This window comes from Petaurus breviceps, unplaced genomic scaffold (assembly GCF_028583685.1).
Source record: "Petaurus breviceps papuanus isolate PSGF00001 unplaced genomic scaffold, PetGlider_PUasm1.0 214, whole genome shotgun sequence".
Classification (NCBI taxonomy): domain Eukaryota; kingdom Metazoa; phylum Chordata; class Mammalia; order Diprotodontia; family Petauridae; genus Petaurus; species Petaurus breviceps.
Genome location: NW_027185863.1, coordinates 26,009,981 through 26,035,749, shown reverse-complemented (window position 1 = coordinate 26,035,749; position 25,769 = coordinate 26,009,981). Strand labels below are relative to the sequence as shown.

Sequence of the window (25,769 nt, the reverse complement as noted above, 5' to 3'; positions counted from 1 at the left end):
ATGTGCATTATGTAGAGAGACATTTTCTCTCACTTGGTTATTTCGAAGGACAGGAAGGAATAATGCTGCTCATTGCAGGTACTGGTCTCCAATCCTTGGATTTTCCAGGTTTTTGAAGTTCTTAATGTGAATTAGCTACTTTATGTCTTAGGGCACTTGTCCGTCTTCTGTCTGATGAGGAAAGCATAGGAGAAATCTGGCCATAAGGTTTAAGATACTTCTTTCTCACACTTGAAACTAGATTCTTTGAAGTTTCATTAGGAGAAAATCTTCTTTCTTTTCCTTTCCCCACCCATCTTCTTAAAAGCAAACGTGCAAACAAAAAAAAAATCAACCCAACACTTTAAAATAGTTTAACAAGCAAATAACCCAATGGACCCTATTATTTGTCTTGACTCATGGGAGAAAATTTTGGAATTAACTAAATATCTATGTGACATTCATTGAAATATAAAGTACAAATTGGTAATTTTTCAGTTAGAATACCCATGTTTTGAAATTGAGAGCTCATAATCATCTTATTCTGGAGCTATACTAATTAGGATTCATAAGCAGGAATTCAGTCTGAGCTCTGATCATTCAAATGCTGAGAGTAATTTTTGGCAAAGAAATTTACTATAAAATTATCCTAGTTGACAATGGAATAAAGTCGCTAATAAGTGAGTTAGTTAATGTGGGCAAATTCTGCTGTTAAAAAAAAAGTTGAGTCCAATAGAGATCCCAGCTATGGGATTAGAGGCTCTACCAACTGACCCTTCCAGGACCTCAATGACCTCTTATATCCTGTCTCGTCCTCTCTGCTCATTCCAGACAAATCTACTTACCTGCCCCTCAGTACTTACTTCCTCTGCCAAGGCCTGTCTTACTCTTAGCAATCATGACATGTCTTTGACTTCACACAGTATTCAGTGCTCACTTCCCCATTAAACTCTTTCTGATCTGAATTACTTTAGCTACTCCTCATTGCTACTATATATCTCTGTATACCTGTAATATTCTACATCCACATTTGGAGGGTTCCTATTCTTCCCCCCCCCCCCAGTCTATATTTGCCCTATTGCATTCATTTGAAGTCTCTTGTAGGGCAGTTACTACTGTATGTTTACTTCCCTTGCAACTCCCTATAACATTAGCATTTAATATGTTCTGATATAGTGATGTTTATAAGTATTGATCATGTGACCGACATAAAACCTTAGTAACTTTCTATAGCAACAGAAAAGGAAGAAAGTATTCTACTTAGAGTAGACTCGGAAATTCAGAAAACTTTATGCAAAATGAATGAATGAAAACTGATTTATTACACTCCCATAATATGGTAAGCTCTGTAATTTATAAAAAATGAAACATATAAGAGTTTTTGGTAGTCTCCTGAAATATGCTGTATAGACTGTCACATTTTTGAAGTGAATCAAAAGATGGAGAATGTCCATGCTGAGTAGGGGGGACACTCTAACTTCAGGTCCTTCCAGACATTCAATAAATTTTTGTTGAATCAAATTTATATGACATCTATGATGTCAGAGTATCATTCTTGGAACAGATTTGATTTTGTTTTCAGTTTTGTTTTTTTCCTTTTTCCCCATTCCTCAGAAGGAAAATCAGATATTGTCTTGTGGTGTCCTCTGGCAGGTTATCTTGATGTATAGAATCGAAAATGCTTTGAATAATAATGGTTTAAAAATGTCACAGTCATGTTCATTCTTTCATTCAGATAAATACTGTAGTTCTCTAGCAACAATCAATCGCACATCTCTTTATACACAAAATGTCAGGTTATCATCTCAGGGTGATAAAAAAACTCAGAGAGTTTCCCAGGAGGAAATCTAGTGCGATTGCTATGAGGTCCTCATGGTGACCCTTAGAATATTTGTTCTTGGCAGAAATTAAAATCAGTTGTTCTTGACAAATCTTTGTAACATCAAAACAGGGCCCAGTACATTATCAGGGAATTCAATATGTGGCTTCAAACAGAAACCTAAATTTAGCTTTTTTCTTGGCTAAATGTTTTACCAAATCAAAGACTTTAAAAGAGGTTACAGAACAAACATCTTGCTTGGAAAGTCTTCTGTTTCCATTGCAATCTAGTCTTCTTGCAGAGAAAATCCTCCATTTTGCTTATAGTTGGATGGCTCGGACTCTGTTTCATTTGGGTCGCTCTCTTCAAATTCTGCCTTAGTTTTGCCGGACAATTTCTTGTATAAGAGATAGACTAGGAAAACAAAAGAAAACAAAACATGTACATACATTCAAGATTAATAATAGAAAGCTGCCATTGATAATAGAGTACCCAATACTCCAGGAAATGGTTGTAAATGTAACTTTTCACTCACAAAATACTTTGCATTTCTGAAAGGTCACAGAATATTCTAAAGTAATGGGTACATTTGAAGAGAGTAATTACCTCTGAGAGTGTACTGAGGTATCCTAAACTCCTGTAGGACATCGTACAGAGCTATGGTGTGTCGTGTGAGAATGAGTGAGCCATTCACAGGCTTGCATTACATACAATTTTCATGTAAAGTTGTCAGCAAGAAAACCATTTTAGTTTATGAGACTTTGTTTATTATAAAGAATAATTCCCTAGTTTTTTCTGCAAGAAAGGACAAAACCCCCAAATGCAAATATCTTGTGAGATTGTAATGATTCATCTTATTATGATGAAATGGAAAGGGGAAGAAAGTGTTGTCATTTGACTTGCTCAGTGTTCCAGAGTAGTAGAGGGTCTAGAAAGAGTATATTATAGATTACTAGACCTGGAAGGAACTTAAAGAGATCCCATAATCTAATCAGCTAAGCATCAGATAAAGAAACTGAGGTGAGGTATCCAGAAATTGACTAGAACCTAGTTCTCCAGATTTTTTAGTTTAGTGCTTTTTCTATTATAGGGTGGCACAGCAGAAAAAACTTTTAGACATGGAATCAGGAAAATTCAGGTTCAAATCTTGCTTCTGACACTTGCTAGTTTATGTGACCATGGAGAAACATAATCTTTGAACTGAGTTTTAGTTTCCTTCTCTGTAAAATTAGGGTAAAAATATCTGTTTAAAAATTAGTAAATGGTTCCTTGTTTCCTCTTCTCTACATATTTTAAAAAATGCATAATTTTATCAGTGTGGTACTACTATATCTATGTCTATATCTGTGTCTATGTCTATGTCTATTCTATGTCTATGTTTATGTCTATGTGTATATGCATATCGATGTCTATATATTTAGTCTCTTCATGCTTTAGAAAATGGTTTCATGTTTTGTTGTGGTCAAAAATATCTATCATCCAGTAGCCAACTTTTTAGAGATGATTCTTTTTGAAATTGGTTTGTCTGTTCTTCAGGACTGTAGTAAATGCTTTGTAAACTTGGTAGGACCTGCCTGAGATTGAATTTTCCTGATGTAGCCTTCAGGAAAGTAGGATGACTTTTAAGTCACGATAATAGATAGAAAGATTAGATCAATGATAGAGTATTTATTATATGCTTACTATGTGCCAGGCATTATGATAAACCCTGGACATAACAAATACAATAAATAGGGCAGTCCCTATCCTCAAGGAACATGCATTCTAACATATGAAGACAGAACATTAAAGTAGAGATGGAAAGATTTTGAGGGGACTATATAAACTTCTGACATTCAAAGCCCTATGTAATGTGATTAATGAGCTTCATTTTGGATATGTTGAGTTAGAGATGTCCATGGGGTATCCACAAGGACATATTGAGCAGGTATTTAGTGATAGGAATAGAGCTCTAGTGAAAGATTGGACCTGAGTATACATCCCCAAAGATCCTTGGAAGTCATCTACCTAGATATGATAATTAAGTCCATAGGGGTGATAAGATCACCAAAAGAGTAGGTATAGAGAGAGGAGAAAAAACCAAAAAGGAAGACTTAAGGTCAGAAAAAACTTCTCAACTATTAGAGCTAAAAGTGATAACATTTGCCATTAGAGGTCATGAAGTAGAGATGTGATGACCATTTTGGCCAATGATATTTTAGACGGTGGTTGAACAGGTGCAGGATGGACTAGATGAATTCTGAAGTCTGTTCCAACATTTGTCTTAAGGTCTTTGGACCATATGTGGAAATTCACAGATGTGGGAAGACCACTAGCATGGACTTCCCTCAGTCTTCTCTTCTCCACTTCCAGCATTCTCAGTTCCTTTAGCTGATCCTCATACTACATATCCTCTAGTGAGTTCCTTTCACCATCTCGGGTACCCTCCTTGGGACCTGCTCTAGTCTGTTACTATCTCTCCCAAAATGTGTTGCTCAGGCATGAACACAATATTGTAGACCAGCAAGAGGGACTGGGGAACTTTTTTTTTTTTAATTGGCAGATTATGACTCTTGTAGCATAAGGCAAGTTAGCTCTTTTGGTTTCTGTGGTGGTGTTGACTCATTTTGAGCTTGTTGCCCACTAAAATTCCTTAGTTTACTGAGATTACTCAGCAAATAATAGGGCCAGAAACTGAACCCAGGTCTTCAGATCCCTATCCACTACTTAGTGGCACAGTGGATAGAGGGCTGGGTCTGGAATCAGGAAGACCTGAAATTCAAATCCTGCCTTAGATACTAGCTGTTTGAACTAAGGCAAATGACTTAATTTCTGCCTCAGTTTTTTCAACTGTAAAATAGGCTTAATAATAGTACTTGCCTTCCAAGGTTGTGGTGAGGATTAAATGAGATAATATTTATTAAGTTCATGGTGCCTGACACATAGTAGGTATGTAATAAATGTGTGTTTCCTACTATCTTTCTTTCCACAACAGTAAATCTCTTCCTTCAATGAAAGCTACTGATTAATAATTTTTAATTGATTATGAATTTTATTTATTTATTTAATTTTATTTAAATATTATTTTAAAAAATTATTTAAATATTTAAAATATTAATATTATTTAATTAATATTAAATATTTAATTATGAATTTTAATTAATAATGAAATTTTGAAAAGTAGATCTATGTTCAAATGAGAATGCATGTGGAGATAATTAGAGCTAAGAGGGCAGATCATGATATGATTAGAACCCACAGGCAAAGAAAAGATACACTGGATCCCAGGATTTGTTTTTTGAAAGCAGTCAAGCTCAAGGCCTTAAAGTGGTTTTCATAGCCTAGCATCTGTAATATTATTATCTTTCACCTTTTTTGAATTCTCCATTAAAATGTTAAGAAGCTTTTAAAATTCCTACTGCTTCTTTAATAGAAAAATGAAATTTAAAAAGATATGAAAGTAAAGAAAAAAATCAGTCTTTGGAAAATAATATGAGAAAATAAAAATTGTTGTTTGGATTAAAGCCAGTTGTGGTAGAAATGAGAGAAGATAAAAATGACATACCCAATCTTTTTATCCACCTAAATATGCCAGGGGGTAATGGAAAATCAGGGGATGGTTCTGAATTTATTCAGATAAAGCACACACTGTGGGCTGGATTTCCTCTGTCTACCTGGATTTCAGGGGAATGTGGGACTTAGGGATACTAAATTATTTTGATCTTCTTCAGTCTGTATTTGTAGACATAGCCTTGGTTTTCAGGTAAAATATCCTTGACATACCTAGACAATTATTTATTTGGGGATCTTGATTTAACAGAACAATCAGTCAAGTTCCCTTTACTTAGATGAACCCTTATGTAACATTTCAGAACAACACAACTTCCCTAATCTCTTAGAACAGGATACATACAATTCTTACTGGAACACATTGCTGAACTTGGAATCTTTTCATCTTCAATTGGGCAATTATAGTAATATTATAGGCTTATTTCCCTCCTTGCGCTTATTTGCAAAACGAACTGCCCCAAACCAAGAAATGGATGAAGTGCATTTTGGCAATTCCAGGATTTTGGAAAGAACAGTATCAAGATGTAGTATGATTGATATTGCTTACTTCCCACAAATATTGCTGCCATTCCAAGTTGGAAAATACTGTAGATAAGTGGAAAGGTAAACATCTGGTTAAGCTCTTCAGGGGAGAAGGACAGTTGTATTATTGTTGAACATAGCTGAGTGTTCTGCATTCCTGTTTCCAAAGACACTGTACGGCACCTAAGGTAAATTAAAATAAATGTTCAGAGGAAAACATACATATATCTATACATTTGTAAATTTATATTTACCAGACTTATGATTCCACTAGTGAATGGGACTCTGGGTGAGGAATCCCTTTTTACCACCCTGCAATTTATGGTCTTAGAGAGTTGATTGGGGCACTGAGAAAATAAATTATTTGCTCATAGGTACCGTGTTTCCCCGATAATAAGACCTATCCCGAAAATAAGCCCTCCCCTTACTATGTAAGATTCCTCTAAAATAAGCCCTCCCCCCAAAATAAGCCCTATTGAGATTGCTACTGTAGTGAAGGTGATCCCCTGCTCTACACGCTACATTACGGTACCCTCTGTATGCACCTCCCCCGGGGTGAAATGCACGCCGCGCTCCGAGCTGCATCCAATCAGAGCTGCAGCAGTGAGTGTGTCATCCTGTTCTTCCCCAGTGATTTGCTTATTGAATAAAGGTACATTTTTTTGTTCACATTTACCTGTTTATTAAAATTGCTGTCAATGTTCATTAAAATAAGCCCTCCCCTGAAAATAAGCCCTCTGGTGTTTTTCTGTCCAAAATAATTAATAAGACAGTGTCTTATTATCGGGGAAACACGGTATACAGCTAGTCTATGTCAGAGGCAAAATTTCAACCTAGGTCTTTCTTATTCCAAGGCAAGTCCTTGCTCCATTATGTGACATTTTCTTGGAGGACTATACATATGGATGAAAAACAGGTTCATTTCTGTGGACATTTCATGTGGCATAGATATCATTTTGTCTTTCTCAGTTATATCCTTAATTAATATGGTGAGTATATAAGTGCTCAGTATAGACATTTCAATCAACTGATGTTGCCATTCTTTGGATAGTATATTGAATTTGTCAATTGTGGGTCCTGAATTGATAGATGTGAGGACCAACATTATCTACCTTTTTTGTTCTTTGTTGTTTCTAAATCTTTATTCTGTTGCTGAGGAGTAGAGGAAGACTTTTGCAAGACTTTCTACTCACTTCTATGTGGTACAGTGGGTAGAATACTTTACCTAGAGTCAGGGAGAAGAGTTCAAATCCCAACACAGTGACTTAATAGCTATGTGACCCTAGGAGAATCATTTGATCTCTGACAGCCCCAGTTTCCTCAACTGTAAAATGAAGATAGTAATAACATACCTACCTCCCAAGGTGGTTAGTGAAATGAAATAATATTTGTAAAGCACTTTGCAAGTCTCAAAGGACTATGAAAATGCTAGTTATTATTTTATTAGTAATCTATTTCTACTTCCTCTTCTAACCTTGACTATCTACCAACTCTGAAGGCTTCTTTCTCCTACTCCTAGTTTAGACAGAGGAGGAGTAGAAGAAATATCTCTTCCTCCCTGTGAGCAAGCATTAGTCCCACAAATGTCACCCTGAGTTCCAATATTCAGCATCTTTTAATGATGATATTTTTACAATTTCCTGTTGGATGGAAGAGCCTTGCGTTATTATAGTGTTTCATTAATTGACTTTTTGTTAAGTCCCTGGCTAGAGGGTGAGGATGCATAGAAATGTAAGAGTGTGACTACACAGTGTGTTAAATGATTCCAAAGTAGAGGAGCCCAAACAGAATGACCCAGTATTTCTTTTCTTTATCATTTACATCTTTAGGTATAATCAACGAATGTATATGATTTTTTTCCTTGGGGGTAGTGCATTGGAAGGAGAAATCATTATGTTTTGAACTATAGACTAACTTTGGGAGCTATCACCAAGAAACATGTACCAAATTGAATGTACCTTTGCCAGGATTGACCAGCTATCCAAGCCAGGAAGAAGCCAAGTAGATAACCGATGAAAGGAAACAATGTTCCTACAACCCACAATTTAGGATGAATAATCCAGGAACCCTGGTACAATATGCCTCCAGTCACAGCTATGACCACTATGAGAATTGCACCTGAAATGGAACCAACCTGAAAGAAAGAGGAAGAATGAACTACATGAAAAGCATGTAATCCATCCAAATAATCAAATCCCAATACATAATTTCTCTAAACAGCAGTCATGGGAATAAATCCTTTGTAGTTTTTTTTTTTTCCTAGAAGCAGAATGGTGTAATAGAAAGAAGGAAAGATTCCTGGACTTAGAAACAGGAATTCTGGCACTGGGTCTTAGCTTTATTCTCCAATAGACAAGTCACTTTACCTCACTGAAACTCATTTTCCCTATCTGTAAAATGGGGATGATAATAGTTGTTCAGCCTATCTTAAAACCAGCCTATCTTAAAAATATTTTAACAAATGTTAAAGAAACTCCAGGAAGATAAGAAAATCAAATACAGAACTGGTATAAATAAGTTACCAAAGTCTTAAATTCAGTGTCTTTGGGAAGAAGAAATGTTGCTAGCATGACTGAAAATTAAACATGATCATGTAGACAAAGTACTTTGTAAGCTTCAAAACACTATTCCAATATAAATTTCTTTTTCAGACGGCAACAGAAATTAAGCCAAGACCACCCCAAGATTCTGGTCCTGAACAACTGTATTTTTCTCCCTCTCTTTAGAGGTGTTAAAAAAATCACTTTCTTGCATAGTGCCATTCAATATTCTGAAGTTAGTTCCATATTTTCATAAGAGAACCAGTGAGTGGACTGATATATTAGATAGACTGTTGGACTAGACCTTGAGATTCTGTGATAATAGATGTATAGTTCATATGCAATCAGTCTGGAGATGATTATTCAGTTCGTGTACTGTAGCTTTTCTTTTTTGCACCCTCATATTTGCTATTCCATTATTTTGGTGTTCTTGCATCACTTCTCTCACACCTTTGCCAAAGAACTATGCTAGGTCTTCTCTGTTTGCAGATGATAACTGTGCTATCTAAAGGATCATTGATTAATAGGATTTAGATCAGAAGGGGATGTTAAAATCTATTTACTCCAAACCTTTCATGTGGAAATGGAAGTCCAGAGAGGTTAAGTCTGAGATCACACAACTTATTATTATAGGAGTCAGAGTCATGATTTGAATGCAATTCCTGTGACTCTAAACACAAAATTCTGTCCCTTACCATATTGCTTCCCTCTTTCATCTAACTTCCCTGTGTTGTTCTTAAACTAGATTGGAAAAACTGGAGAATCACCAGTAGTGTCTCAATATAACTGAGGGCATCCTATTGAATAGGTCATATGATTGGGATTATTAATTAATGCTAACCTCAATATCATAAAAATACAGTTGAAAGGGGTCTCAGAGACAATCCAGCCTAACCTTGGTTCAAAGGATGAATGATTTTTACCATCTGGATGAGCTTTCATCAAACTTTGGTTTGAAGATCTCTAGCAAGAGAAAGCTCATTAATTCCTGAAGAAACTCAATTGACTTTAGGGCATTGTTAGGAACTCTTGCCATATATTGAGCATTTCCTTTAAAAAAGGAAAGACATTTTTTTTCCCCTAAAGACTTCAAAAGATATCAGACATTGAAGGATTTGTGGAAATCATCGTGGATTAAATGTAAGAAATACGGGTTCTAATCTTGGTTCCAACACTTCCTAGCTATATAACTTTTCCAAAGTTTTTAACCTCTAAAATTTTAGCTTTCTTCATCTGTAAAATGGGATTATAATACTTGCATTCAAAGGGTAAAATAAAATAATATATGTGAAAGTGTTTTGAAAACTATAAAGGTCTGTAGTAGATTTTTATTGTTGCAACTTTTTATTGTTATCTATGTTTTATGAGATTTTAATGGATTTAAGGAAGTTGACTGGAGAAGAATTTTCCATAGCCCATTCTGTCAGTCACTTCCTTTTCCACCCCTACTTATTGTTGTTATACAGTTCAATGATTGAGATTTTGCCTCCAAATATTCAGGGTAGGAAGCATAATAAAATATCAAACATTTTTCGTGTGAAATACCTTTATTTTCATGATGGATATTGGATTTGTAGTTTAAGGAGAATAAATCGCCAGGTGCCATTTTGTACATTGGGGGATAGCTTCTTCATGTATAGTGATGGAAATGTATTTGGGTTGTGTTGAAGGAAAAATAGGGTACATGGAAATGCAGCCTGGGAAACTTCTAGATCCTTCCCATGAGAAAAACACATAACATGATAAAAAATACTTTAGTGGTACTAAAGAAAAAAAAATTCCATCATGATGTCTGGTCATTTATCTGTGTGGCGAAAGCCGCACAGGACTCTTACCTTAAGTATGATCTTGGCTTTCTTTGGCCATTTGTTTTTGACAACTATTCCCACAGAAATGGGGACAACAAGAGCAACTAAAGAAATACCTAGAAATAACAAAAAGGGAAACTTCATTGAGAGCAAAGATAGCAAAGAAAGAAAAAGATACAACCAAAGGAAGTATATCTTGAAAGGAAGTAGGAGACTCTCTTTGGTCCCTCTCCTCTATAGCTAAGGTCCTCTCCAGTTATAAATCTCTGATCCTTTGATTGATATCTGTGGTAATGTGGAGTAGTAAATAGAAAACCTTACTCTGGATCAGGAAAAACCCAATCCTTCTAGCACATACTAAATATGTGAACGAGGTGTCATAGTGGATAGAGTGCTGGATTTGGAGTCAGAAAGATCTGAGTTCAAATTTGACCTCAGATACTTACTGGCGGTGTGGCCCTAGGCAATTCATTTAGCATCTATCTGCCTCAATTTCCTTATTTGTAAAATGGGGATAATATCAGCACCTAATTTCCAGAATTGTTGGGAGGATAAAATGAGATAATATTTTTAAACTGCTTTATATTTTATAAAGGCATCTACTACTACTACTACTACTACTACTACTACTTCAACTGCCTTGGGGAAGTCACTGAATCACTTTATATCCCTGGCATTAAGAAAATTAAATAAATAATGCCAAGGATATAAATATTTTTCCTATAGATATTTTATATAATTACCAAATTTCTTTTCTATGTTTTAGTATCACTGTCCCTTAGTGCTGTCTTTGTTCTAGGATCAGTTATACAAATGCTTTTTAGATGACCCTATCCATTTCTAAAACAAGAGAGAAGTGGGAGTTCTTTTTAATTCAGAATTTAGTTTCCTAGAATGAAAAATCATAAGAGAGGCCTGTCCATTTCCTTTTACAGATGAGGAATATGAAACATGGAGAAGTTAAGTGACCTCCCTAGGGTCATAACAAATAGCCTGAGGCAGGATTTAAATCCAGTTCTTTGTGATTCTAAATCCAGGGCCTTCTTCACTGGGCCATGCTATTTTCTCTTTTTCTTTGTTTTTATGAGTGTGTGTTAACAGCTAATATGGAATGAGGGCCCTTTTTCTGGAAATGGAGAAATAATGCATACAAATTAGACTGAGTTTATAAGGCACTCTAAAGACCCTCACATGCTAATGACTTCCGGGGCACCACTGACTCAGCTTCATTCAAATCCATGGCCTAGAGGTGATAGACTAGAAGGGAAAGCATGCTTTAAATTTTTCTTGAGATAATCTATTTGGCAACCTCTCAAGTAATTACAATTCTTTGCAGCTACATGCTCACCCAGCCAGATAACAGAGGTATACTTCAATTCCACTATGTTCAATTTACTGCTGTTCTTGTGACATATGGTTTGTTTCCCTATATTATTCAAAAGCCATTTGTCCAGTCTATGCTTCTATTATAGCAGCCACAGCATCTTGGGTTCACACTCTCTCCTTCCTTTTCCCCTCCCCCTTTTTTCTCTCTCTCCTGCCCTCACATGTTCTCTCTCCTCTCATTCTATTTATTTTTCTTTCTTCCTTTTTTCTTTTCTCTTTTTTCTCTATTCCTCTCTATCTCCTTCATATTCTTTCCCCTCCTTTCTCTTATTCTTCTCCTTTCTCTTTTCTCTCTTTCCCTTTGTCTTTTTCTCTCCTTCCCTTCCTCTCTCTCTCTCCCTCTTTTTTTCTTCTGGTGTTCAATTTCCTTTAAAACATTTTTAGAGACTCAGATATAATAATGAAATGATAGAGAATTCATGACTGCTAGTGAAATAAATTGCACTCAGTCTTGGAAGCAGATTCTAAGCAGTCTAAGGTTGGGAACATTAATTAAAATAAGCAGAGTTGTGATAGAAAAGATTTACTTCAGTACAAAAGAAAAAAAAAGCACTTTCTTTACAGCTTTTATCTTTTCTGATTAAACAGGGGCCAGATACTTGTTTAGCCCTGAGTTTCTCAAAGTAGAGTTAAATAGGTATCAATGGCAGATTTAAGCCAGGTAATTAAGAAAGAAAAAAGGAATCTAGGTGAAAAAGTAGATGAAAAAGAGAATTGGAGAGAAGGGGAGGAAGAAGAGAGAAAGATTGGAAAGGGCAAAGTACAACTTAGAGTTTTCTGTGTATATTTAGTGATGACAGTTCTATAGTCTGTCTTCCCTTAGATTCCAATTTTATCAGATATTGGGATATTTAAGATTTATTGAATTTTTACAATGTGTTGGGCTCCATACAGAATACATATATATTCCACACAGAGCCTTTCTTTCAAGAGTTTTTTATTTACAAGAGGGAGACTACTGTCATACTAATTATTAACAAGGCATGTCATTTAAATAATTTTGCTTGTAGTCATGATTTTTTTACTAATTCATGCATGCCCTTTTACTTTGTCTCTCTCAAGAACACTTGAATTCTTTTAAAAGTGGGTAGAACATCACCTATAACAAGCTAATTAGCTCACTGGAGAATTGAAACCCCAACATTTAGCTTATTACTAGAGTTCTTTGACCAGTTGCAACCAGCTAGTAGCAGATTACATGAGTCATACATGCTTGTAGTGGAAATGCAAATTTAAAGATCTTCCCTGCCCCTAGGCCCTTTGATAGGCTTAAGAGACTCTGAGAACCGTCCTTGATTTGAAAATATACTCTGCCTCCTAATAGGCTGAATGTGGTCACATGGAGCCTGTGGCAGGAGGCTTGGTTTTCAGGAATGCCCACACCTTGATGCTGTGTGATTGGGCAGTGGGTCAAGAGGGTGGTTACATTCTCTGACCCAGGAGAAGGCTATATAATGCCTGATGTGAGGCTTTGCTTTGGGGCTCACTTTGGGAAGTGTTCTGTGATTTGATCAGATGAGACTCTGGGAAGCTGTTGTTGAGAGCCCCCCGGCTTTGAAAATCCAAGATGTTTATGATAACTGTGATTTGGTATGGATGTAATGGTTGGACAGTTTGGAAACCTGTCTACTTGATCTGTTTCTCTGTCTTGATAATTCTGTCTGTATATTCTGAAGTTTGTGGTGCTGTCATTTTTCCCCTGAACTAGGTAAACGATATGTTTGACTGATTAAAATAAGCTTGTTAACCCATTTTGAGTTGCTTTCTTTTAACAAAGCAAATCTAAGAACCTGTGTTGGCAGCCACCCTGGGGACGCTGGAGTGCTTGCTGATACAATGCTGTGCATACTGAGTGGAAAAATATCTCAGGAACTTTTACTGGTGACTTTCTATAGTGTAGCTTTTTCCTTTGGATTTAGTTTTAGTTTCGATATTTCTATTTGCAATGTTTCCACCCTTTCCTGCACTACCTTTCCATACCCCCCAACAAAGCATTATGAAAATTCCAGACCAGTTTCTAGAATTAGATTGAGAGAATATCAGTCCTCACCCACTCCATTTGATGAATCGTGGAGGATTTTTATATGTTTGAGGAGGATCTTAAATGACAGAAGCCAGGAAATAATAATACTTTGTGTAATTATAGGGACTTAAGCATTTTATAGGTACCTTCACAGTATTAACTTTTTTTGTCCTCAGTTGTAAAGATCCATATAGGTCATTTGGGTAGTCCATTATCCCTATTTTATGGTTGATGGAACAAAAATTCGGAACATTAAATATAGGGTTAGAACTAGATTAATTTTAAAGTAGGAAATATTTGTCTTTAGCAGCCAAGGCTCCATTTGCCACCTTTCTGTAGTTTTTCCCTTCCCTTCATATGTTTCCCTTCCTTTCATGTTATTAGTATTGTTATGAACTCTCCTTTTTCTATCAAAACTTCCTCTAGGAAAGGATTGTATATTATTTACTTACACCTTAGTATGGCTTTAAGCATTGTGTCTCATCCCTGTCGGACATTCAAATCTTAAGTTTTGTTGCCAATTATCACTAATTTTGGAATGAAAGACCTTTTCCCTATCAAAGAAAATCCAGGCATTCTAAATTATGTGCAGCAGACCAGAGAGGATTGGATTTATCTCTATCTGGAGAATACAGGAAAGTATTTAACTTCCAGGCTGAGGATTTAAGGGATGTATTCATAGATATTTTGAGTTTCATCTGCATTATTAACTCTTTCTTAAGACTATCCAATCAACAAAACAAGCCCTGATTTATAGCAATTGCTGATTTTTGAAGTGTAACTGCTTACACTGAATATTTAACAATCAGCTCTCACTCCTCTCCATATAAAGGCTGGTCTGCCTAAGTGATATATTTTAGATCACATATGTAGTTAATGAGAGGGAATACTAGAATGCAGGTCTTTGTTCTCTCTCTTCTTTCTGCTATACCAGATGTATAGATGTATGTATACATATATGTGTATGTGTGTGTATCAAGAGTATATATATATATTTCTCTGTCTATATTAGGAATACTTTAAAAGTTAGGAATGGCCTGTAACTAGTAGAAATGAACAGTAAAACTCACCCCAGAACATTAGGGAAAGGGAAAACAGATATAGTTTTAGAAAAACATTTAAGTATCACATGGGGAAGGGGGGGGACTTACCTAAACTATTATAGGGAATTTGAATTGTCCCACCATCTGTCCACATTTTTGTATAAATATAGATACAAAGAGGCATCATTCCCAAGGCGAGCAGTGTGGAACATGTTGTCATGCTGACACTGTGAAGAAATGTACACATTTATTTAATTTTAATATTTTCCATCCTTTTTCCAAGTGAAAGTCTCCCTCTGCTCCCACCCCTGTAATTCACATTACAACATCCAACATGAGATTATCAATAGCAGCAGCATCCTTTAGTATGTAGAGATAGTTACATGGCATGTAGTTTACTTTATCACTCCTTCACCAGGAGCATATTTTACTCTCATGTGCTGCTAAGGAATCAGCTAATATCATCTTAACCCTAGTAAGATAAAAGATCACTGCACACTAACAAGGCTCCCAAAGTCTCTTGACCCCTTTTCTCTGGGATCTGTCTCAGGGCAGTAAAATAATTGTGGTTCAAATCAATCAAGATTCTTGTGGTAGTTCAGTATTAGATCATTTTACATTGGTATCAAATGAATTTTCTGAACCCCGCCCCCCTGCCCCACTGCCAGCAAGGAGAAGAATGAACCTCTAAGAAAGCATTTTCTGGGGGACATTATATTATAATGAGAAAACCAAGGCCCAGAGATTAAGTAATCTACTCAAAGTTACACAAGGTTCTACACTGGTAGAACCAATATTTAGACCTTGGTGTTCTGATGCCAAATAGGGTTCTTTCCATGTCCATATAGGACTTCTATTATATTACTTAATCTTCCTTGGCCTTATTTCCTTTTTTGTGAATTGAAGGAGTCAGCTGAACTGATCATTTATATATACATGCGTATATATATATACACATACATACATACATATGTGTGTGTGTGTGTCTTCGTGGAGGCAATTGGGGTTAAGTAACTTGCCCAAGCTACTAAATGTCTGAGGCTGGATTTGAACTCAGGTTCTCCTGACTCTGGTGCTCTATCTACTGTGCAACCTTGCTTTGCTGATTGCTATTTGTCAAAGGAGGACCTAGCTGCCGCACTAATGTCCTTTTAAGCTCTAAGTTCTGTTATACTATGATCATTTCCTGTAATAATTAAACTATAGTTATAAGGAATATTGTATAAGATGAAATTTCAGAGCATTGATATCTGACATTGAATAAAGCGTGATTTCTTTGAGCCATGATGGATGGCTCACCTGGGATACTGTTTCCCATGTTCATTCCAGGGGCAAGGCCAACGGCACACTTGGTCATGGACAATAGGTAATTGTAGTGTTATTTGTGGTTCCATAATAGCTGGATAGGCTTAGTCTGTACTGGTGATACCTCATTGTGGGTCATTGGAAGCAAGAGGAGGACCATTACAGACAAAGTATTCAGTTATCCAAACCACAAGGTAAGAAACTGGCAAGGACTGGAGGCATTTGGTACGTCCAAGATCTCTAAGTAAAAGTTAACAGTATGGCAATGCCAGTATCCAAAGACCAACACAGGAAAATATGGTCTATAGCCAAGCAGAAATTTAAGAAAATTGGTGTCCCAACAGGTTGAGCTCATTCAAAGAAATATAAGTTCAATTTGCTTCATTCAATGTGATGATCTCTGCTGGTGTACTTCTGAGTTAATTGGCTAATTCTCTTGATTTTGTGAACAAGCTTCATCTTTGGACAGCTCTCTTCCACTGCCAGCACTTAGTATCTTGAACACAGCTGTGTTTTGATGGTGGCATATGGTTCCATAGAAACTTAAAGCGCGCGTTTCCAGGAGAGTAATAGTGTAGTGTTACTTCTGCCAGGGGCATTTGTATTTTAAATAGGAGACATTGGATAACATTCAGTGATTCCAAGAAGACCTAAAACCCTTCAAAGATCAAATAAATAAATCTTTAATGATAGAATTCCAGATACCTGTTGGGTAGTGAGGGAAATAATTTTGACCTGAATGGATTTTTTCCTGGAACTCCTGAGATCTCAGCATACCTTATATACCTTATAAGGTCAACCATAGAAGTATGTGAGGTTTTGTGAGAAAATGTGCATGTGTGACTGAACCATGAAAACTTGCTATGGGAGCTGTGCCGCTGCATCATTGCTGTGTAGCCTCTGGTATACCATAATAATTATTCCTAAATATTAAACTTTCACAACTGTTATCACAGATAGCCAGATTCAACCATTTCATTACAGTACTGTGTACTGCTAATAATTCATTTGATGCAGAAATTACTAAATACTTTCCTTACAACTTCATGAAATAGGGATTGTAAGTATTATTATAATCACTTCATAGGTGAGGAAAATGAGACTCAGAATGTTTATATGACTTGCCCTTAGTCATACAGCTGGTAAGGACTGGAGCTGAAATTTACACTTCTGGCTCCAACTCCAAGGCTTATTCTATTTTACTTGGAACAGAGCTTCTGATAGTGGCAGGTATTCTAAGAATATTAGGAATGATAACAGGCTCCATTCCTCTATTGCTGTGGGACACAAGAAGATAGAAAAACATGGTATCTATAGAAGGCTACTCTGTGTGTGTGTGTATGTTCATACATCAAAGAAAAAGTCTAAATGTGCTTAAATCAGCAAAAAGAAATACATCCATAAGTAAAAGACTTCTGTAATTTTGCATTAAGTTAAGCAAAAGGAGACTTCTTTTAAGTAAAGAGCATGCTAATTTTAATTCACTTATTTATATATAAGTAGCTCAATTTTCTAAAAAAAAAAAGAGAGAGAGAGCTCAATTGGAATAGTAAATAGGAAATTCTCCATAAAAACTTGAATTCAAGTCCCACTTCTAATATGTACTGGTGAAATTGTGCTAGACAAGTCACTTAGCCTTGCAGTACTATAGGCTATATTCAAAGAACATACGTTTCAGAGAAGGTGCAAATTGGATTGGTGGAGGGAGTTTCTTCATCTGGGAGGTCATTATACACATGATATCATAGTTCTTAGATCTAACCTAAGGGGATGGGAGAGGATAAAGATAAAGGATTTTCCAGGAGGATGGTCCTTCTTGCTCATTCATTTTTAGGAATAACTTTCTTCTTGATTCTTTTATTGGTTTCATTTAAGAAAAATTTGACTTAATATAGCATTCATTGGTAGTAAGGATAATGTTAGTAATGTTATAGAATAAGAAACCCATAATCAATCCTGTTTCCATGAGTGATGTAATTTATTGTGGTGGTAGGACAGCTCCATTTAGATATGAAAATAAGAAAAAAAATGAAATAAGGAACTTTTAGACATTTTTTCTATTTCATTGCTTAGTTTTTTAAAGCTTTCTTTGCAGGTTTCTTCAATTCTGAGTTGTTATTAAGGGGCTTTGTAGCAAAAGTGTGGAGGGACTTGAAGAGGATAGAGTGATATCTTACAGATCTGTGGGAAGGAAGAAATGGGAGTGGGAGAAGTCATCAAATATGTTATAATTTTCAAGCTAGAGAAGAGGATAGGATGAGATGGGTCATGGGGGAAAAGAAAATGACAGGAAGTTGGGGAGAGAGTATGTTGAATAGAATTGTTGCAGAAATCTACAAGGTACAAATGAGGAACTTTAAGGAGGAGAAGTCTTGCCTGAATGACAGGAGAATTCATTTTTTTAAAGTAATTTGAATAGCTGCAGGGATGGGGCTTTGACAGTTCAAACTATCTGGGAAAGTAAGAGATAGGAAAAAAAAAAGTCCAGCACCATAGCTCTATTAACTGTTACCTAGCAAGTCTGTGTAAAGAAATAAATGCTGAGAGAAATAGGACTCTGTTAGTGTTGAAGAAGAAGGCAGGCAGAAGATGAAGATGGTGGTCATTGTGTTTGAAATAGAACAGCAGCTAAGTGAGGATCTTAGATTGTGTAGACCAGGAAGACATGAGGAAAAGAAACATAACAATGAAAAAAAAAAGGAAATAAAATAATGTAAAATAAAAATTTCAATATGGGGAATGAATTAAGGAACCAGTGCCAAGAGTTAGAGTAGCTAGTTTCTTTTTTTTTTTTTTTAAGCAATTGGAGTTAAGTAATTTGCCCCAGGTTACATGGCCAGTTCTTTCTTGTGTGTGTGTTAAGTATCTGAGGCCGGAACCAATCCCAGATTCTCCTGACTCCAGGGCCAGCACTCTTACTTACTGCATCACTTAGCTGCCCTGCTAGTTTCTTTCTAAGGCTTCCACCTGCCTATTGTACATTTATCTCGTGTGTACTAATTTATATATGTCATCTCTCTCATTAGAATGGAAACTCCTTGAGAGAAGGGACTGGTTTTGCGACTTTCCCCTAAGTCTTAGTATGGTGGCTGGTATACAGCAGTATTTGATAAATGCTTGTTTATTGGTCCATTGATGGACATTTATATGAATAAAGTTAGCAAAAGTTGATTTAGCACTGAAATTGAAGAGAAGGTCCTAAAGGGTTAAAACAAAAATAAGGTAGATGAGAGAAGCATTGCCTTTTAAATTTTTTTTTTTTTGCTTTTGTGGAGGGTGAAAGGCAGGGCAATTGGGGTTAAGTGACTTGCCCAAAGTCACATGGCTAGTAAGTGTAAAGTATCTGAGACAGGAATTAAACTCAGGTCCTCCTGACTCCAGGGCCATTGCTCTATTCGCTGTGCCACCTAGCCACCAGAAGAAGCATTGTGTTTAAAGAGAAAATTAAACAGAATGCAGAATCCACAAAGAAGGGGAGAGAGTGATAAGGAACAATAGAAATCAGCGAATTGGTCAATGGAAGGAAGGGGAAGAATAAATCAAAGATAGGGGTCAAAGGAAAGGCTACAAACACATAGGTTATTCAAAAAGGAATTGAGATGAAGGAAACAAAGAGAATAATACTTGTCATGTATAGAAAGTGTCAATTGGTATTTAGGCCTTTCCTGATTCCACTAAGGGAAGCTAACCTTCTGTTCTCTTTTACACCCTCTTCCTCACCCTTCAACACCTAGAAAGGCATGGAAGACATTTGACTGGTCCTAGGTATAAATGACAGGGAAGGAACAAGGCTGGAATGGTTTCTTCTGAAAACTAGAGAAGCAAAAGCAGACTTGCTTTTGCTCCTAAACTTAGGAGTTAATCTCATAATAGAGTGGATGATCTGGGACAGAGTTAGAAGAAGAAATATTAATGAATTGTCAGTTATGAGTAATCAAGTCCTAAGATACTCACTTAGACATCACATGTCTATGATGTTGAGAAGTCTTTGAGTTTTTCAGTGACATATATTGGGCCAATATTCTGATTTGCATTTCCTCTAAATGATACCATCATACAATGCTACTAAGCAACTATCACCAGCTAACTTTACATTTCCTTGAAACAGTTTCCATTTGGATGAAATCCCTAATAGTTTGCCATTTCCTGAAATCAACTCCAAATCATCTAAACCACTATATTTATCATATGCAGGCATACTTTTCAAACAGAACTTTAAAATTTTTCACAGGTGCTAGTTTAAAGCTTAGGCTTTAGAAAAGGCATTTGACTCAAAAGTGGAGGTGAGGATTTCAAGTCTCACTACCATGAAGTCATGGTCTAGGGACCAGCAACCTTTTGACTTGATCTTTGCATTTCCTGTTACAAATTGAAAGACAGGAGGAGAGAAATAGGAGTATAAAGTAGCAAGAAGCAAGAAGGTCACAGCACTAATGGCTTGAATACAGAAATATGAAACTCTAAGATGAATTATATTTCTGAATGACAGTAAAAACTCAATTTTCCATTTCCCTCAGAGGATGAATTTTCTGGATAGCGTAAGGTTTACTCCTACATAGTGCCCTACAGAGGAAAGAGTGCTGAGGACCTGGATTTCAACTATAGCCCCAAACAATTACTAACTATATGTCCAAGGACAAATCATGTTACTTCTCTTAGCCTCAGTTGCCCTGAATGAAAAAGAGAGTTAATAACACATATTAAACATAATAATACTTTGCATTACTTATCTGATTCAGTTGTTGTGAGGAAGGAAAATTTCATAAAACTGAAAGGCCTATATATAAGTAAATAATTAGTGACTTTTCAGTTTTCTCATTTATTTTTCATGGTTGTCTGGCTAACTCCCTAAATGTGGGGCTTTTTCTTCTTATCATTAGCAAGGTAACTATGAGTTGCTGGTCCTGTTTTACCCTTCTAATGGACAGATTTTAACTTTTTAAGAAACCAGCTAATCAGGTTTTAGAATTATATATAAGAGAAATTAGACCTGAGTGAAACTGTAAGGGGCTTTCCTATGAGTCAAGTGGATAAGCTAAACTGTATGGACTTTATAACACTCATTTTGGTTGCACTGAGACCTTTTAAGTCTACTTCCTGGTTTGTGGTTGTATTAGGATCATGAGGAGATAGGCTTTGAATCTGGAAGTGACCTTAGAGATTATTTAGTCCAACCCTCTCATTCTACAGATGAGGAAATTGAAATTTGTATAGGCCAAGGTGCTTGTAGGCTGAATTCCAGATAGGTGACACATTCTAATACAATATCATACACAGCATTGTCTAGTAGAAAAATACTTGATTTGGAGACAGGGGATTTGAGTTCTAACTAACCCTGTTGCTTATTGGCTTATGAGGCCTCAGCCAAATCCCTTCTGATAACTGGACCTCAGTTTCCTCATGTGTAAAATGAGGCTGTTGGGTCAAATTATCTCTTATGTCACTTCCATCTTGAAATGCTATTAATCTTTTTGAGAGACCAGGGCATTTTTTTTCCAGTACTGTGTCTATAATTCAAATTAAATTGTCTAGCGCCTTATTTCTCATTATTGTTCCAATGCACATTCTGATTACTTGAGAGGCTTATACCAATAGAGAAATGGTTTAAGCTTTATTTTCCCCAGTTTCACAGATTTATTTTGGTTCCCATTTTTAAGTCTCATCCTAGATGTAGAAAGTAAGTACTTGCTAGAACATGTTACAGAAAGCATCCCCTACTTTCTTTTAAAATACTGATATATTTTTTTTGTTTTCTTGTCATCCTCATTACTGAATATATCACTCTCTCTTCACTTCTCCAGCAAGTCATTCCTTGTACCAGAATTAAAAAGGAAAAGGAGGAAAAACAGTTCAGCAAAATTAACCCATTAACCAATATGGCAGAATATTTAATAATTAGTATTTCATACTAATAGGCCCTTCCTTCCTCCATGCCTACAAAGAAGAGTAAGATGCCTTCACATATATCTTGTCCAGTTTCTTTTGTTGTTCTTCTTAACTCCTTCCATTTATATTGCTGTATTTATCATCTCTATCACTTTCCTAATTCTGCTTACTTGTTTCTGCATTACTTCCTATGTCTTCCCATACATCTCTGTATTCTCCATATTCATCCTGCCTTATGGCACAGTAATATCTTGTTTACCTGTTCCTAAGTGAATAGATACCTTCATTTCCAATTCTTTGCTACCACCAAAAATGCTGCTATGAAGATTTTGGTGTGCATAGAAGTCTCCTTTCGGTCTTTCACATCCTTGAGTTTTATGCCTAGTAATGGGATTATGGTATGACCAGACTAACTGATCGCTTCACCATCAGTACATTAGTGTGCCTCTTTTCATAGTTCCTCCAAAAGCAATTATTCCTTTCTTTTGTCATCTTTGCAAATTTGTTTATGAAGTAAAATCTTAGAGTTCTTTTAATTTTCATTTCCCTTATTATTATAAGTGATTTGGAAGAGTCTTTCAAATGCTTGCTAAGCGTTTATAAATCTTTTGAGAATTTTTTTCATTTTCCTGCCACTCACCATCCCCATAACTTTCTGAAGCAAAGTACACCAGCCTGGCTGCCACTCCACTCTGTGTGTTGTCTCCTCTATAAAATGTAATTACCTAAGGAGTAGAGCTGTTTTTGCATTTGTATTTGTGTCTCTGGGGCCTAGCATGATCCTTAACACTTAATATATGCCTTTTCATCCATTCATTGGGGAATAACTTTTGGTCTTACATATTTGTGTTATTTAGCAGCACATCTTCGCTATCATGCTTGTCAGAGATACATTTCTTTCTAATTTCCCATTTAAAGATCTTTTGCTATATTTATTGACTAGAGCATATTACATGAGAATCCTATAATTTCTTTTAAAATATTGATATTTAAAAATTTCACATTAATATCATACCTTCTAGGAAAATTGAATTATTTTCTTAAAAATATGCATCTCAGAAACATTTGATTAGGTTGTGCAAAATAGTTGCCAGGAAGGAATGGCCATTTCAAAAGTTATACAAATAAAGTATTCTAAAAATTTCTATTATAAAAGGTTGCTAAAAAAAGATGAGAAATTTTTCCCTTCTGAAGACATGGTAAGTGCTTGTTTTGGAAAATGATGCTGTTTCATTGAAATATTACAGTTTTCTGGGAGAGCAGTTTCATTTGTGCTGAATCTTCATTCTCATGCAAATATACTCCAGTTAGGCTAGATTGGTTTCCAGGTCAAACTGATTCAGAGACCTCTTGGTATAGTAGCTTCACATAAGTTGGACATAATTACTGTCCCTTGTTCTTTTTACAAAACCTTACTAAGAAATTCTGTAGAGAGGTAGACATTGCATTTCTTTATTAGAGAAAAGAGATGGAACCTGAAGAAACAGATTTCTCACTGAAGGTTCAGGAGGGAGTGATGACAGAGCTGAGAGGAAAGAAGACAAAGCTTGTAGAATTAGCTCCCAGTTTCTTCCTCACTTGGCATTTTGTCCTAGGCACGCACACTTATATACATTGCAGTTTTTGCTTTTTTGAGATCTAATTCATACATTTCTCAATCCTCTCTCCTGAGTACAGTAGCTGGTGATTAACAGGCTTGATTGCCTACTATATGGTATTGATAAGCTCACATTACTTTAACACCTGGATGTTATGTATAAATGCATATTTTTCAAAGGGAATGGTGACACAGAAAAATAAAATTTTCCCTCTTCAAGCTTTTGACATTAAATTTCCTGATCTATTCATTCTACTGCCACATCTTATTTCTATTAGTTTTCTCCAGTGCTAGTTCAGACTGGAATATGATGAATTGAATAAATATTGCAATTTATGTAACTCTGTGGGAAGCAGAGAAACCATTTTCTGTTTATTTTAGAATAGGGTAATCACAATTAAAATAGAAAGAAGCCAGTTGTAGCTTTTCCTCCTTCCCCCCAAAAGTAGAAGGTACATTTTTGTCTTAGAGTTTGCCTCCAGAGACAAGACTAATTAACCTAAAGGCATGGGTCTATTTACTATCTTATCACAAGTTTGTTGCTTAAGAACTAGTTTAACTTAGCGTGACCACACTTTTTATTGTGTATTACTACCACCATGATTTCCCACCATTTTTGATATTGAAATATTTCACTGACTGAATCTTGTGGTTTGGAAAAGGTCTTTTCCTTTAGAAATTATGCTTTCGCTCTCAGTTATAAACAGTAATTGACTGGATTTCCACCAGTGAAAACAGGTTTAATAACGGCAACAATAAGAACAACTTCTGAAGCCAAGGAGTCTGTCAACAGCACAAAGGAAATGCATGTGTCCTGCCTGGTTTAATTTATTAATCTAATCATGAGTTAGATCAGTAATAGATTCATTCAGAGTTCAACATGTTACATATAGACTTCTAAAATGACAAATTCAACGCAATTTCAACAAAGTAACACTTGGCTTCTCTTACCTCAAATCCATGTCACCATCAGTCCAGTAAGTCAAAATATTAGAAGCTGTTCCTCCTGGACAACAGCCCATGATGAGTACTGCAACAGCCTGGATAGGGAGGATGTCAAAGGCCACTGAGAGGAGAAAGCCTGTGAGGGGCATAATTCCGAACTGACAAAGGAAGCCCACAATTATGCCCCATGGTCTCTTTATGTGAGCCCAAAATTTCATGATTTCTACATTGCAACCCATGGAAAACATCACAAAAGCCAACATGATGGTAAGAACAGTACTTAGGACGGTACTTAGAACTTTGTTGTAATTACTCTCAGGCAACACACAGGAATCACCATCACAAACGGTAGCAATGGAAGAGCAAGGAGAAGCATCCATTGCTGTTCTGGTGGTTGTTGATTAGGTCTCCTGAAGCTGTTTCATAAATGCTGCCTTTGCTGTATGTTGAAGCAAAAGGAATGCTTACTGCAACTACTTCAAACTTTTAAACCTTTACTAACACGTGTCACTTGGTATCCTATAAAAAAAAAAATACACCTCCCTCGGAAGCAATAAAAACACAATAAATACCTGAACTTCATGAACACTAGTTTCAAAACTTGGCTTATTATGACAGCACAAATTATGAATCATAAAATTCCAGAAAAAAATTATTGGTTATGGACAGAGAATTTCAATTAATCATTTATTGGGATGAGATTGACTACGTCATGTAAAAAAAATTATGTTAATGTTTAATGGTAGAAAGTTTTGCTGAACATATTCAGTTTTTTTTTTTTTGATGACACTTTAAAGGAAACCAACACAGGTTGTTTTCATATTATAAATCCAAGTCTTGGAAACTTTTTGATCCCATTTTCTGCAAACCTAAGGGCTACAGCAGGCTTTATCAAGATATAGAAATAACTATGGTGAATGTAGTCAGACTTCTGAGATCCACTCTGGATTCTGGACAAGTGTGATTATGTATCTCTCACCAATCTCTCACAGTGATAAAGGTAATAGAATTATTTAAAAGGATGAGTCTAAGAGATTTAGGTTAAAATAGAATCTGGTTTTTATGAAGTCATAGTAAGAAGACAGAAGGTGAAAGGATTATTGAAAAGGAATAAGGAATTCAAATTCACATTTAACAAATATTCATCAAGCACTGTATGCAAAGCACTGTGTGAGGTGCAAGATGAGACAGAGTTAAAATTAGACACTATCCTTGCCCTGGTGAAACATATTAACTCCTAGTAGTTAATATATACCCAGAGATAATTGCAAACTGTAGCAATACATGTTAAGTGAGTTAGAGAGGTGGGAAACCAAGCCTTGTCAAAGGTTCAAGGCAAAAGAAGGTCAGAACTAGTTATAGGGATT

At 35.9% G+C, this 25,769-nt stretch overlaps 1 protein-coding gene across 1 annotated transcript; it reads right to left on the bottom strand.

Moving 5' to 3' along the window:
• Positions 1-432: 432 nt before the first annotated feature.
• SLC10A2 (solute carrier family 10 member 2) lies at positions 433-24,880 on the bottom strand. Its single transcript, XM_069094142.1, has 6 exons — positions 24,409-24,880; positions 14,778-14,896; positions 10,245-10,333; positions 7,828-8,003; positions 5,895-6,052; positions 433-2,212 (listed from the first exon to the last, which is right to left on the bottom strand). Exons 1-6 carry the CDS (start codon positions 24,780-24,782, stop codon positions 2,085-2,087), a joined length of 1,044 nt encoding a protein of 347 aa, XP_068950243.1. The 5' UTR covers positions 24,783-24,880; the 3' UTR covers positions 433-2,084.
• Positions 24,881-25,769: the final 889 nt, after the last annotated feature.

Coding starts and splice junctions, on each gene's coding strand:
- SLC10A2 (XM_069094142.1), bottom strand. CDS start 24,782: ATGGATGCTTCTCCTTGCTCTTCCATTGCTACCGTTTGTGATGGTGAT. Junction 14,897..24,408: donor GATGGTGACATGGATTTGAG/GTAAGAGAAGCC, acceptor ATTTCTTCACAG/TGTCAGCATGACAACATGTT. Junction 8,004..10,244: donor AAGCCAAGATCATACTTAAG/GTAAGAGTCCTG, acceptor TCTTTCTTTCAG/GTTGGTTCCATTTCAGGTGC.